General features: G+C 33.6%; 1 protein-coding gene across 2 annotated transcripts in view; it reads right to left on the bottom strand.

Annotated features, from left to right (window-relative positions):
- Positions 1–16,651, bottom strand: part of PIGN (phosphatidylinositol glycan anchor biosynthesis, class N) — a 137,454-nt gene that overhangs the window by 63,101 nt on the left and 57,702 nt on the right. For both annotated transcript variants that reach the window (XM_011964385.1, XM_011964386.1), the window contains exons 14-15: positions 1,994–2,072; positions 557–739 (exon numbers count right to left, since the gene is read on the bottom strand). In XM_011964385.1, coding sequence (XP_011819775.1) covers positions 557–739; positions 1,994–2,072 — 262 coding nt within the window. The remainder of the gene's footprint in view (positions 1–556; positions 740–1,993; positions 2,073–16,651) is intronic.

Genomic DNA, 16,651 nt, shown 5'->3' with positions numbered 1-16,651 from the left:
AAGCATAAAGTAGGAACAAATTCTTAAAATTAGAATACATGGAAAGGTCTAGAAATCTGCATTTTGAGAAACTTCAGAAAGTTAAAAGAAGGCAAGAGTAATTTAAAAATGTATACATCATTTAAGAAGAAACACTATGAGCAAATAATTTTATTGCTTTTTAGCTCCTAAACTTTTAATATCAGATAAAATTAAATACATTGTTTTGAAGTAGTTTTCTGACCACTTGTACTAGAAAGATATGGAATACTTATAAAATGCTAGTTATAAAATAAAACAGAAGATCAACACCATTAATAACATAGGAGCACTTAAATTACTTACACCTCTATCTTTATAGCTTTCTTAAGTTATAGGATCATTATTATCAATATATCTTTTTCTCAACTGAAGAAACAGAGATAACTGAGGAAAAATCCAATACAATAAAAGCAAATGAAAGATAAACAAGAGTTATCTTAGAACAAGGACTTGCACATCCTATAAACTCATTACACTGGATTCAGTACTAGTGATTTTATATCATCATCTGAATCTTCACATTTTCTAAACGTACCTTAACTTCTTTACTAACACCTTTTATAAGGTTGGAATGAGACTTGATGATCAACAAAGAAGCATAAGATATCCATCCCACAAAACCAATAACAACATTGATGCCCAAAAAGAATCTGTCATATGTGTGATAATAGGACAATCCTTTCAACGCTAGATGAATTAGCTCCTTGCAAAGGGAGACCTATGGAGAAAAAACATATATAACTTACTAACAGAAAGAATAAGAAAACCTACATTTTAAAGAAAGGAAACTTTTAAATTCCTAACAGCCAAACTGTTGTATTAAAATTAGTGAATAACTGTAGATGATGGATTAAGAATAGATTTTAATTGTTCGAGGATCTTCTTTTAAAGTATGAGAAAAATTCGGAATAAAATGAACTTTTTAATCTTAGTAAGAAAGGGCATTTTAAATGTAAACTATTTGTGTTGTATATGTATGTTTGTGGAAATGATCTTCAGATAACTCATAAAAGAAATGAAAGCTCTCTAATGTAGATGCCAAACAATGATGATGGCCATATTTATATTTTTTACTTTCTCATATGAGAATACTCAAATCAGTTATAAAACATCATTAAGTAGTTTAATATTTTATAGGAGAAGAATAGCTTATCATTTTAAAACCATCAAAAAAAGCATTAGAAATGCATGAATTGGCAATTATTTAGGCAATTTTAGAAATGAAAACAGAATTCTTTTCTACTTTAAAATTAAATGACCATTTAACAAAGAAAAATTAATGAAAAACATAGTGAGATAGGAGTTTGGAAGAGTCCAAGTTTCAGTATGAATCATTAGACTTTTAATAATGTATAGATAATTCTGAGTGGCAAACATATAGTGTTCTAAAATATTACACATAAGTAGGGTGACAAAAACTTGGCATCTATTTTCTCATTTTAAAAAATGGTAATAGTTCATTTCTAATGCTAACCTAAAAAAATGTGGGCTGGGTGCGGTGGCTCACGTCTGTAATCCCAGCACTTTGGGAAGCCAAGGCAGATGGATCACCTGATGTCAGAAGTTTGAGACCAGACTGGCCAACATGACAAAACCCCATCTCTACTAAATATACAAAAACTAGTTGGGCGTCGTAGCGCATGCCTGTAATCCCAGCTACTCAGGAGGCTGAGGTAGGAGGATTGCTTGAACCTGGGAGGCGGAGCTTGCAGTGAGCCGAGACTGCGCCACTGCACTCCAGCCTGGGCGACAGTAACTCCATCTCAAAAAAAATTTTTTTTACCCATAATATTAGCTGAAAAAAGAGAGATATGTCCATTGCTAAAGCAGCTACTCAGGAGATGCAATCCTTCCTTGAGGGCTCAAGAAAGCTCCCTGGCCTGTCTACTTTGCTCTCAATTGCCATATTTTTCTCCTCCCCATCCCCAAAATGATAATCAGCTATTTATGTCTATAAGGCCAGTATACTTACCACTTCGTCAAACTTTCTGTGTTTTATATAAGATCTTGCTTTTCTTAAAATATTGAACTGTTTGGAATCAGAAAGCAGTCTATAAAAAAAAAAAAAGAATAGGTTTAAAGGGTTTCCTCATTCCAAGTATATATTTATTTTCTTTCCCTTAATTAAAAAAGACAGTGAAAATTACAAAACAACAAACAAAACAAAACAAAAATCAAAGAAAAAAACCCGAATTGTATTGCTGTAGGTTCTCTGAAGTCTTCTAGAAATAGCTTACAGTTAAATTTGGTTTTCTTGACTCAAAGTTTCAAATGCCAAACTACATTTATGAAAGTCAAATAATCCATCATTCTGAAGAAATGTAATACTCTGGCTAACAAAGAAATTCTGATTAAATGGAAGAAATTAACAGAACACCAAATGTATGGCATGAGCTCTGCCACTCAGTTGTCCTGTGCTCACGACAGACTTCACATGATTGAGGACAGATCCATCAATGTACTTTTTATCCCTGAGCCAAACACGGCCTGAGAATGCTCATTATCAAAGAGCTCCAGGCAGAGCCTAACCATCATTGGAAGTTAATGAATAATTTGAACCCATTTGCTATTTTTATACTATATCGCATACCTTCTTCGTTCCTCTTTCATTTCTCTTTCCACCATTTCCCTGTCCTGTTTTACCACAGTAGAAACGTTAAATACACAAGAGAAATACTCCTAAAAAATACTGCATAACCCGAAACTATATAAAACAAAAGTCATTAAGTTTATGGAATGTAGAAATTGAGGAAATATAACCAGAATTTAATTGCCTTAATGAAATAAATCAATACATTTAAATTCAAATTTGAATATATGCTGCTTAACTAAAACCTACATGTCTAAAATGAATGCCTTTACATTTTAAAAATGCATGCAAAGTTATTTAAGGCTATATTAGGTTGGATCACATGACACTGATGTTTCATAGGCCAAAAACTACTAAATTAAATATTGGCAATTGCACACGGGTCAACATAATATAATCACTTATCTTCTTTCTACTCGGCTCAAGCAGTCTCTGAAGAGATAGGACTGAGACTTGTACAAAGTAAATCTTTTAAGCAGTAATTATTAATTTGGGAGGGGGAAGGTCAGAGACTTCTTTCAGAATCTGAAACTCTTGTCTAGAAAATGTACATAATCCAAAATTTAAAATATAATTTCAGAAAATTCATAAACCCAGAAGCTTATCTATGAACCCCCTCAGAGTTCCATGGGATACTCTGATTAAGCATCTGTGCTTTGGTTTGGGACAGTGGCTCACGCTTGTAGTCCCAGCATTTTGGGGGACCGAGGTAGGAGGATCACTAGAGGTCAGGCGTTCGAGACCAGCTTGGGCAACAAAGCAAGATCTCATTTCTACAAAAAATAAAAAAAGGATCTGTGCCTACTCTAAGAGCTCCCAGATATTCCAAGTCATGGGAACCCAACCACCCTGGGTTCTCATGTTGCAGACTGCAGAAAAATTCCCCACCACTGGACTCACTGGGATTTGGAGGGAAAAGGTGCCAGGAGGCAAAAACACATGAAAAAAAAAAAAAAAAAGTTACTTTAAAATGTTGCTTTGATCCAGTTCTCTGTCCCTTCAGACACCATACATTTTGAAGTGTTTTCCCAGAAGCCTTAGTATAGCAATTACTGTGCCAAAGTGCACAGGCATTTTTTGGAAGGCTACATCTAAGTTGAGTTTCCCAAATTTCCATAAAAGCTTTCTAGTTGACCTCCTTCTTCTTGCTCTGATCCACTCAGCTTCCTAAAATACTGATTGCATCCTCTCACTTACAATTGATATGGGCATCTCACGGTCTACTTCATCAATTCTAATCTTCCTGGGCATCTCACGGTCTACTTCATCAATTCTAATCTTCCTGGACTACTGATGACCCTCTGCTGCTACTTCACTTAATTTCCCATTATCGCAAATGTGTACCCTCAGCTGCATAATGGTGAAACTCTTCACGCTTCACCTATCTGGAATCGTAAAGATCTTCCCCTCTTTGCTTTCCAAAATCAAATATTCACCATCCTTTATGGTCCACTCCAAATCTCACTTCACATCATTAGCACTTCAGTTAGTGATCTAATGATCAGTTTATTTCTTTTCAATTAAATTTTAACCTCCATGTGGGCCAAGGTAATGTCTTATATTCCATTAATATCCACAATAATACTTAGAAAAGTGTTAAAGCACATAAAATGAATCAATAAATCTTGATTACAATGCTATCAAAATATTGCAGACCTAAAAAAGGAAGAAAAATAAGAGACTAACATACATTGCCATTTGTAATGTACCTAAAATTTTAAATAAAAAGAAAGAAAAAAAGCTTGTTTGAAGTTAAATTATTTAAGCTAATTTAACAGACATTCTGTTAAGTGAAGTCTTATGAAGAATGAGAGAAAAAAAATCTTAAGGAGAAATATTTACATTACATATTATGCTATGTTATATTATATTGGAAGTACTAAGGTAAAGAAACAGGAGTCAGGGTAATTTGTAATTTTTCCTAAATGCACTATTTATAAACCTTGGGACATGCCAAAGGTAGTATATCAAAGATTTGCAATATATCTGGAATTCACCAAAATGTTCTACACAAGCCTCACTGTATCACCATGACATCAAAGACTCTCATACACTTGTCCCCAAATATGTTTTCTGTTTAGTTTTCCATCAAATTGAGAGGGTATATAAAGTAAATTTTCTTGGTATCACATACTTTAAACATAAAGAGGTTTTGTAAGAAATATAAAGTCTAGAATATAGAGTACAATACGTTCAGATTTACGTAAGCAAAACCAAATAACAACAAAATTAATGGGGGTTGGCAGGGGAGTAATTAAAAGAATGCCATATATGAACTAAAATGAACAAGGGAGATCTACACATATAAACATGGATAAATCCTGAAAACCAAACTAAATAGAAAAAAGAATTGTTAAATAAAATAGATTTTTAAAATAGGGATTCAAGCGTATTACACCATTTTATTCCCCCACCCCCCCAAAAAAAAGAATCTAAATATGGTAAACTGTTAACATTTTCTTAAACCTGAGTTGTGGGTAGAAAAATTTTTATTATATCCTCTATTCTTTTCAGCATGTTTGAAATATTTTATAAATAAAACTTGAAATATAACAAGAAGGATATACATATATCATGTATACTTATGTATTCTTATGTACTTCATCAATTATATTCTATCAATTCTTATCTACTTCATCAAAGCTATTTTTTTTAGCTCCCACATATGAGTGAGAACATGTAAAATTTGTCTTCTGTGTCGCTCTTATTTCACTTAACATAATGATCTCCAGTTCCACCCATGTTGCTGCAATGACAGGATTTCATTCTTTTTTATGAATGAATAATATTGCATCATGTATATATACCATATTTTCTTTATCCCTTAATCCACTGATGGGCACTTGGATCGATTCCATATTTTAGCTACTGTAAAGTAGTACTGCAATAAACATGGAAGCGCAGATTATCTTTTCAATATATTGATTTCCTTTCTTTTGGATATTATTGGATATTATTCAGACTGTATTCTTGTACATATGTATACATGATATATATATAGATACATAATAAACTGCAATTTTGCCTCCAAAGGAAAAGACTATAAGACTGGAACACAGGAGGAAAAGTGACTTTTTATTATTGTTTGTATAAATTTTATTGTGTTCATGCATTACTTGTTCATCAACACTTTAAAATAAAATGACTAAAACACTAAGATTTAACCATAGCTTCTGGTTATGCCAGAGAAGCTTTGGGCATAGCAATGTTCCCACCAAGAACAACTAGAAAGCCCAATAAAATAAATCTGAAGGTACCAAAACAATCAAGTAATGAAAGGCTAAGATCCTAGAGAGAAGGAAACCACAGGGAAGTAATCCAAAATTCTCCAAACTGTAACTCTGAGGGAATCTACCATTCTTATTCTTGGCACAAAGCAAAAGGCTGAGAATTAGGGGATATAGTTGCTGCCAGGAAGTAGAGAATCCAAGAGTCTCTGGCAGTCTTGGAGGACTGGTGAGATAAAAATTAAAGTTTTTAGCTGCCAATGCAGCCAGAACTTGAGGACCTAAAAAGGAAGAAAAATAAGAAAATAATGTACATTTTCACTGTGGATTTTTTAAAAAAGACATTTTAAAAGTGCATCTGGAATTTTAAACTAACACATATTCTGAGGTGAAATCTTAAGAAGAGTGAGAGAAAGAGCTTTTATAAGAAAGAAATACTGTGTTATACTATATTATTTGGAAAACTCAGGTAAAGAAAGAAAGGCCAAGTCTTGGTGAGAAAAGAGGTGGAAAAAAAAGGTAAGTCTGACACTCATTTGTGTAGAACAAGAGGACAAGAAGCTAAGAAGAATGCTCCTGAAAAGCAGACAGAAGTTTTGGTAGTCTCAAGATGTACAAGAGACAAAAATTGGTATTCAGTGACCACCAGAGAAGAAAGGTTCTAGATAAAACAAGGTCTGTATTGGGATCCCTGAGATACTACACTGTAAGAACTGAGATAAACCAGAGATCAAAGGAGGCTTAAAATTGCAGCACAGCCTTGAGTCAGCCACTACTCTTTGCGGCCATCAGAGGGTAAGGTAAAATCTCTCTGGAGAAAAATGAAATAATCCAGAGATTCTAAAACTTTTAATATATAAAGATAAGCATTCATTTAAAAACTACCAGACTTAATAAACAAGACCAACTGAAAAAAAAGAATAGAAACAAACTCACAAATGATTTAGTTATTGGCATTATCAGGTACAGATGCTAAAATAATTATGGTTACTATGTCAAGAAGACAAGACAGAAAATTGTACCAAAGAACAGAACCTATTTTTTTTTTAATAATCAAAATGGAAGTTCTAGAATTTAAAAACATGTAACAACCGAAATTAAGAATTCAATAACAGCAATCTAGACACAGCAGAAGAGAAATCTGGTGTAACTGATGACAGAAGCAGTAGAAAATATCTTGCCTGGGCTGGGCGCGGTAGCTCACACCTGTAATCTCAACACTTTGGGAAGCCAAGGTGGATGGATCACTTGAGGTCAGGAGTTTGAGACCAGCTTGGCCAACACGGTGAAACCTAGTTTCTACTAAAAGTACAAAAATTAGCTGGGTGTGGTGGTGCATGCCTTTAAACCCAGCTACTCAGGAGGTTGAGGCAGGAGAATCGCTTGAACCTGAGAGGCACAGGTTGCAGTGAGACAAGATCGTGCCACTGCACTCCAGCCTGGGCAACAAAGTGAGACTCTGTCTCAAAAAAAAGAAAAAGAAAAAAAAGAAAAGAAAATATCTTGCCTGAAGCTTGAAGAGCAAAAAGACAGAAGAATACTGAAAAGATTATACAAATAGAATGCGAGTCATGATGAAACAGGTCTAATACGAACATAATTGGAATCCCAGAGAGGGAGAGATGGAATATGGTAGAAGCAATATCTGATAAGATAAAGGCCAAGAATTTTACAAAACTAATGAAAGATACTAATCCACAGATTTAAGAACATCTACAGACTCCAAGCAAAATAACTACAAAGAAAACCTTGTATATGGACAGGGCAGTAACACTGCTGAAAACCAGTCAAAGAGAAAATCTTAAAAGCAGCTGGGAGAAGGGGACAAATTGCCTTCACACAAATGACAATAAAACAGTTGGTCACAGAACAGGAATGATGGAATGACATCCTTAAGTTGCCAAAAGAAAATAACTGATAATCTAGAATTCCACTTGAAAAGATGTTTCAAAAGTAAAGGTAAAATAATGAATCTTCAGACAAATAACAACAGAAAAATATCTTTCATTGGCAAATGCTCTTGAAAAGAAATGTCATGTCACAGATAAGAAATACAGAAATGTGGAAAGGAATGAAGAGCAAAAGGCACAGTGAATATATGAGTAAATCTAAATAAATGTTGATAATACAAGGCAATAGTAAGTTGAAATGTAGCAATATACTTATAATTAAAATATATAATAACAATAACATCAAAGGTATGAAAGAAAGTTATTTAAAGTATTCTAAAGTCCTAGCAATGACTGGGAAGGGGCAGAGTACTAATTTACATTAATTTAATTTATATTAAACTAACAATGAGCCCAAAATGCTTGTTACAATCTTTAACATAACCATTAAAAGGATGTATAAATAACAAGCCAATATGTGGGCAGGGGAGGGCTGGAAAATTAAAATAATTTAAAATAATTAATCTGCAGAAAACAAAATAAAACAGAAAAAGGAACATAAAACAGATGGGATAAATGGAAAACAAACCCAAATATGTCAGTTATTATAGTAAGTATAAATGGTCAGAAAACACCAACTAAAAGAAAAAAAGTAGAATACTGGATAAAAAACCAAAAACAATAAAGTCAATTATGGGCTACTTAAGGAAGACATACCTTAAATGTTAGAACATCAAACTGTTAAATGTGAAAGGATATAAGAAAAGACATAACACACAAATACAAACAATGCTGTTGTCGTTATTCTAATATAAGTCAAGGCACTGACTTTAAGGCAAAAGTCTTAAGGTAGGGTTAGGGCATTGGCAAGGGCATTTGCCAATGACACACTAGAATGCAAAGACTAAGGTAATGCTGAGAGATGCAAGGCACAATAAAAAGCCAAGGATATTTCTGAAGAAGATATGGCTACAACAGCAGCCAGCAGCGTCATTTTAGTCTTAGGAAAAGTTGTTTTAGTAAGTCACATAGAGAGTTGGCACCACACTTCCTGTGCCCAGACCTCAGAATTCACCCATCAAACCACAGAAGTAAAAAATTCCCATTCTAAACCTTATTCAGGCAATAAATCCAAGCTCTTTACACATTTTTATCACTAAAAGCTGATAATTTATTGAATGTTATTCAATAAATATTGAATATTATATTGTTATACATGAATTAACACATAAATTATTTATTCCATGATACAGAAAAGTTTCTACTTCTGAAGGGCAAAACCTTTTGCAGGGAATTCTATTTATCTGAATGGATGGTAAGAACATTTCCTATCTACTTTTTAGCTCCCACATATGAGTAAGAACATGTAAAATTTGTCTTTCTGTGTTGCTCTTATTTCACTTAACATAATGATCTCCAGTTCCACCCATGTTGCTGCCAATGACAGGATTTCATTCTTTTTTTATGAATGAACAATACTGCATCATGTATATATACCATATTTTCTTTATCCCTTAATCCACTGATGGGCACTTAGATTGATTCCATATTTTAGCTACTGTGAGTAGTACTGCAATAAACATGGGAGTGCAGATTATCTCTTCAATATATTGATTTTCTTTCTTTTAGATATATATACCTAGTAGTGGAATTGTTAGATCATATGGTAGTTCTATATTTAGTTTTTTGAGGAACCTCCATACTGTCTTCCATGGTGGTTGTATTAATTTACATTCCCACCAATAGTACACAAGGAGTAGAGAGTAGACTGGTGGTTACCAGAGGCTAGAAGAGTAGAGGGGAGAAGGCAATGAAGAGGGTGGATTAATGGGTATAAATAATACAGTTTGATAGAAGAAATAAGACCTGGTGTTCAATACAGCAGTAGGATGACTATGGTTAACATTAATCTATTATACATTTCAAAATAGCTGAAACAGAATAATTAAAAAGTTCCTGGTGTACAGAAAAGATAACTATTTAAGGTAATGGACATCCAAATTTCCCTGATTTGATTATATGAATGTATCATGTATCCCTAAAATATGTACATAATGTATCAATTTTACAAAGAAACTTTTCAAACTAAAATTCCTAGATTACTCATATAAACTAAATTTCTACTTAACTTCCTTATTTTATTTTTATTTTGATTAATATTTCTTTTATAATATTCAGAATCCAATAGCACATTTTTATCAGTCCCCTCTTAATGAATGCATATGCCTAGCACTTCCTTGCTTCTAGGTTGATAGCACAAACAGTGACAAGGACATCTGGAGGATTCAGAATAGCAGCAAGATCAAATACAGGGTTGAAAATTAACTTTCCCTAAGGGAAGGCTGAAGAAACTACATAATTTAATATGGTGAAGAGAAGACTTCTGGAACGAAAATATGTTCTCAGATGCTAATAAAAAAGACCCTGATTAGTTATTCTTACTTGTGAAAAGTAAATTGATTTACTTGGTACAAGAATCTTTGTTCAGAGAACAGGTTTTGTTTCAAGAAAGAAGTTTAAACATTGACACCAAAGAGTTTAGATTCTTTACAGTTCCCTCTAGACCTATCTTTCTTCTTTTCCTAAAATAATACAAGTTTTAGATATAATATAGTATAATAAAGATAAATTATTCATCTATAAAGTCTCTGGGATATTTGCAATGTTAATTAACTCTCATGCTCTTATAAAGAATAAGCCAGCAATGGAATGTAAATTTTTGATTAACATAAATGACCATAATAGAGGCTGGGTGCAGTGACTCAGGCACTTAGTACTTTGGGAGGCCAAGACAGGAGGATTGCTTGAGGCCAGGAGCTCGAGACTAGTCTCGGCAACATTAGCCAAGCATGGTGTTGCTCACCTGTAGTCCTACCTGCTCAGGAGGCTGAGGCAGGAGGACAGCTAAGGCTCCAGTGAGCCATGACTAGGCCACTATACTGCAGCCTGGGCAACAGAGTGAGACCCTCTTTCTAAAAATGAAATTTAAAAAAATTAAAGACTATAATAGAAAAAAATCCTTAAAGCCTTAATAATTGCTGAAAAGTTACATAAGTGATCAAATCTGCACTTAAATGCCTACAAGATGGTGGAAAATGAGGATAATAAAAACATAAAAAGGAGGGACACTGTTCTACTGATGAGAAAAAACAAAGTACGTCGAGTGAAAAAGAAGGCCCGTTAAGAACTAAATGGCTGGAAAAAACTTATCATGATATTAAATTGCTGATAAGAACTTTCAAAGAATATTATCATTTATTCCATAGACCAAATGGACTTCCTAAAATCAGGATGGAAATAAGAGTGAGGAAACTGAAAGATATTAGAAAGTAGTTGTACCATGAATATCCAATTCATTTCAGCTTTTGAATTAAGATAATGAGAGTCTGAGAGCAAGTTAGTTTAACAAGAAAATATGGTGTTATCCAAATCTACTCAGTTTTTGAATTTTAGATAAAAGGGAGAGTTTGAATAGTAAGGGGCATCTAAAATATTAACTGAATGTTTGGTTCCTATGTGAGGAAAATTCGTTGGCATAGTGAGATTTCAGATAGGAAAGGATACTTGAATGCAGACAATGGGAAACTTAGAAGGTCAGAGAAAAAGGAGATCCACTAATTCCGTTGCATGCTATAGCTCATTATATCTTTTGTGACTATAAAAATGAAAAAAAAAGTGAGATAAAACTGTATAGAAAAGGTTTCTTAAAGTTCTATTTTTATGAACTAATTATGAACCCTAATGCATGAAGGAAGCATCACATAGAGAGACTGAAACACTCAAATTTTCACAAAGGTGTTATGACATGAAACTTGGCTTACCTCCCTGACAACTCCTTATTCAGAAATGGAATAACTTCTTAAGAATAAAAACTTACTATGTCTATATAATGAGCTGCCAGTAAGATCCGACTTTGAGAAAAATGATTAAATAAACCATAGCAATATTAGACCAAGCATTCCACACAAATACCATTATTTACTATATTACTGAACTATACATGTGATCTAAACCTGCTTAAAAGAATACTTACCAATTTCATTAAATTTACGAATTTACCAAAAGATCTGATGGCATTCCCTTTAAAAACATAAAAGTACTAAATTACATAGCATTTGAGACAGAAGGAATGGCAAAAAAAGACACCAGATTAGGAGAGAGACTGTCCAGATTCAAGTTTTAGCTGTAAATCTCACTAGCGAATCTCACTAACGAAGGACTTGGGAGTTTCAGGTTTTTTATCTATAAAGTGGAGGAAAACCTGCTTCCCACAACTCACAGGTACCAGTGAATGACATGTGTAAAATGCAAATCTAACCATGCCTTAAAATCCACACTACTTTGAGGACAAAGTACAAATGCAAAACCTGCCTGTGAGGAGAGATACAGTCCTTGCCCATTCCTCTTTTGCTCTCTCTTGCACTTCTTCAAATACCAGACATCATATGCCTTAGGGCTTTCTCCAACATGCTTTGAAATTTTTGTGGTGTTTCCTTTCAATGTGTGTGCATGGGAAAACAGGCAAAATTTATTTTGCATTTTGCCTATTTTTCTTTGCTAAAAATCTTTGTCTCTTTATGCGCCTTTATGAAACCTATTTCAGAAAACTATAAACTACAGAAATACTTCTCTTATAAAAATATTTTTCTCATCAAAAAACATGTAATTATTTTTAATAGTTAAATACAAAAAAGAATGAGTAAAAAATAAAAATCACTGCCAGAGCACATATCTTACTAATGTTAGCATTTTTGGTTAAATTCCCTTTATATATATATATATATATATATATATTTTTATATATTACATTATTGTATATACTATATTATATACATACACACACACGAATTTTTAATGTAGTTGTAATCATACCAAATGTGTAACTTTGTAAGCTGCATTTTGTTGATGATTATATTAAAACATTATTCTAAGACATATTAGAACCTGAAAACAGAACATTTAATAGTCGCATAGTCCATCTAGTAGACATGTTATTATTGTTCAATTATGTGGTTTTCCGTCTTTTTGATTATAAGCAATCCTAGGATGAATACCTTGGGGCAAATAGTTTTTCACATTCACTTCCTGAAGTTCTGTATCACACAATGGAATTACTTGGTTAAAGATTTTAAATACTTTAAGGTTCTTGATAGAGTGGAATTTACTCTCCAAAAGAGTGATTATATACATGTATACTACAACAGCAATTTGTGTCCATTTAGCGACATAATCATATAAAAATCATTTTTGCTAATATCAAAAATGGAAAAAAGTATTTCTAACTTGAATTTGTTTTTCTTTGATAAATACTATGGTTGTATTTGGTATATATTCTATTACAAAAATACTTCTTTAAGTCTTGCTTTAAAATGGGATGCTAAATAAAGCTATAAAACTAAACTATCTTTAAATATTTTAAAATATGAATGAAAAACATGAAAATCAGTATTTTCACGACATCATACATAACTCACAAAGAATAATTTGGAAAATCTGAATAACAATTCTGAAATACAATAAAGTTATAAAAGTTTTATGACTTACTAGTTGGTGATTACTAGAACCCACCAAGGGTTTTAGTAACCCAATTTTATAACAGTTTACAATTAAAACAGCATGAGAAAAAAATCTGAAAACAAGAATATCTGGATCAGTCACTGTATTTGTTTTTTGTCCATGCAATTTCTATTTTCATTAACAAACAAAAGCAGTTTCAAAAATATTATTATATATATCACAAAATCCCATAAGACTTCACCTGTTTGTCCTAAGATTCTTTCAACATATATAACATTTAAATAATAATTAATTTATCATACTTTCTAGTGATCAATACATTTTTCTACATTCTTCCAGATAAACTAAATATTGATGCCACAAATTCACGGTAAACACTATAGTGTTTGCAAACTGACAAGTTTATGTCATTTTTCTAAAATTTTACCACAGAAAATATCATTTTATATTACAGGTGCTGAGTGATTTATTAGGCTGGAACAAAAGAACTAGTGTAACTATGATCAAGGAACATAAAAATCATTGTAATGATATGCTTACATGTCCTTAAAAGATTCATGTGAACTTCTTAAAGTCTCTGCATCCCAGTTTCATCATGCATTGAAAATCCATTTTATGAAATGTAAAAATAGGGAAAAACAATACTAGCACTTCTTATGCTTTCTCCCTGTCCTTGCCCAGTATTCCAGTCTCTAGTATCCTTGACCGAGGGATTTCACCCAGCCTCACAGCGTCAATTAATACTAGTGTATGGATAATTTCCAAAAGCTATATTGAGAGCCTGATTCCTGCTCCTGAACCTTAGACTCAGATTTCCAACTGTCTATACAGTCACACCATGATGCTGTTCTACAGACAGCTCGAACTCAGCAGATCCACAACTGAACTTGGCCCTCTTCCTATGAGCAGCAGTTTAGTAAATCATAATGTATGTCCAACATCTCCCAAAACAGGAAGTTTCACACTTCGACGCTTCCCCTTTCCCTTACACCTGGCCATTGCCTAGGGCTTAATGATTCAACTTCCATTATACCTTAAATCCCTAACTTCCTTCCATTCCTATCTTGTCAATCCTAAAGCAGTATTTCTCAAGGAGGACACTGGGAAGGATAAATCTCACTCTGGTTAGTGATAGATTCTGTGCCAGACTGCCTGGGTTCCATCCCAGCTTCAATGTTTACTAATTCTGTTATTTGGGGGAAGTATCTTTCTGATCCAATTTCCTCATGTGAAAATGAGATACAGGTGCTCCTCAACTTAAGCTGAGGCTACATCCCAATAAACCCATCATAAGTTGAAAATATCTTAAGTCAATGTCCATTTACACCTAACCTACCGAACATCATAGCTTAACCTAGCCTATCTTAAATGTACTCAGAATATCTACATTAGGCTACAGTTTGACAAAATTATCTAACACAAAGCCTGTTTTATAATAAAGTGTTGAATATCTCATGTAATTTACTGAATACTGTTGCTGAAGTACGGTTTCTATTGAATGTGTATAGCTTTCACACCATCATAAAGTTGAAAAATCCTAAGTCAAACCACTGTAGCCGAAGTATCTGTAATAACAGTACCCACCATATCCCGCTGTTTTAAGAATAAAGTGAGCGAACACTGATACATTATTTAAAACAGTGCCTTGCATACACTAAGTACATAATAACTGTGAGCGGGTAGTCACTGAGGAAAGTAATGGTGCAAGACCTCATCATTTGCTTGAACAACTGCAATAGTCTGGGTTTGTTGTTGTTGCTGTTGTCTGGGTTTTTTTGAGACAAGGCATTGCTTGTTCACCCAGACTCATGCAGACCCAGACTCATGCAGACCAGACTCATGCAGTGGCGTGACTGAGGTTCACTGGAGCCTTGACCTCCTTGGCTCAAGTGATCCTCCCACATCAGCCTCCTAAGTATCTGGGACCTATATTCTGTGGCATTTTGCTTACTCCAATTATCCAGGCCCTAACAAACATACATAATAGTGGAAGGAGAAGATAGGACTGATGATGGAAATGGCAATTAAAAATACATGGCGCTATTTTCCCAACAAGAAAATGCATGGGAAACTACACATGGAAAACATACCAATAAACTTATAAAAAAAAATCCCTATGAAATGTTCTAACTCTTGATTTAGGATATTTACCTTCTAAATTATTTTTTATTCCCACTTTTATAATGTCAAAAACATCTTATTATTCCCACAAGAATTATTCCTAAATTTTAAAATATCATATATAAAACAACTATACATAAAAAAATCACTGTACTATTCATGACATTATAAAAATATATATATAAGATTCCTGAATTTCAAACTTGGGGAAAAAAATTTGATTATTTTCTCCCCCTCCTTTCAGACACTTGTGACTGGTGTGGCAAACTGAGGGCTTTCAGAGAAATCATCTTTGGAGATGATGAGATTTGCTTGTGGTAAAAAGTATAAACAAAAAAATGGCTGGAGGCCAGCCAGGAGGAATGCCAAAGAAACTCCTAAATGATCAGACCACAGAGCTAGTAACATAATTAAAACCACTAGGCCACAGAAGGTATTTTACATTTAAACAAGGAACTTTCGAACAGATGGGGTCCATAAGAGATCAGGAGGAAAAAGTACCCAACTCCAGAATCACTGCATAGATAACAGTGTTAGCTCCGGGCACAGCTGGATACTTACATGCAGCCACAGAGAACAAGACAAAAAGAAAAGAAAGGTAGAAGAGTTCATTTAGGTTGATATAAGGAAAAAATTCTCCTTTGTTTTCACATTACCAAAGTAGGTTTTGAGTCGTTAAAATATTTTAATAAAATGCTTAAAATATTCATTAAATTCTATAAGCCCATTATTTCTAGAGGGCTATCATATTTTAATATTGCATTTGCAACTACTGTCCCTTAGCTAAAATATATTTTCTTTAATATATTTAACATGAAAAATATAAGGCAAAAAAAACCTATTAAATTTCTTCTATTTGGCTTTAAAATAAGAGTCATCATAAAAAAATATGAAAATATAAGCATACAAAGATGTCTCCCTCCCTCAGTGGTGTGCTGAGTGCTGCGCACACCAGCTCCCAAGGGCAGATAGTGTACAACTCTTCCCTTTCTCTAGTCGCATCATCCTTGGTAGCTTGAAATTGATCATAGTGAGCATATTTATACCAATGAAATTGGCAAAGGCTATTAATGGGAGTCTTTCCCTCTCTCAGAGAGCTGAGCCCCTTGCTAGCACATCACTGCCATACTTTCCCACCTTAAGTCCACGTTCTTAGTTGTCTCAGACGACTGCAGCCTATAGCAATTAGTGTCAGTTAATGAAAGCTGGTATATTGGCTGTTATTACCTCAGAAGTGTGATGAGCTTCTGAGACTTCTTGCGTCTCCATCTCAGCTGCTCTCTGAG

This window comes from Mandrillus leucophaeus, unplaced genomic scaffold, assembly GCF_000951045.1.
Source record: "Mandrillus leucophaeus isolate KB7577 unplaced genomic scaffold, Mleu.le_1.0 Scaffold699, whole genome shotgun sequence".
Taxonomy (NCBI): Eukaryota; Metazoa; Chordata; class Mammalia; order Primates; family Cercopithecidae; genus Mandrillus; species Mandrillus leucophaeus.
Note: the sequence above shows the minus strand (reverse complement) of the source record. Positions and strands in the feature narration are given on the sequence as shown.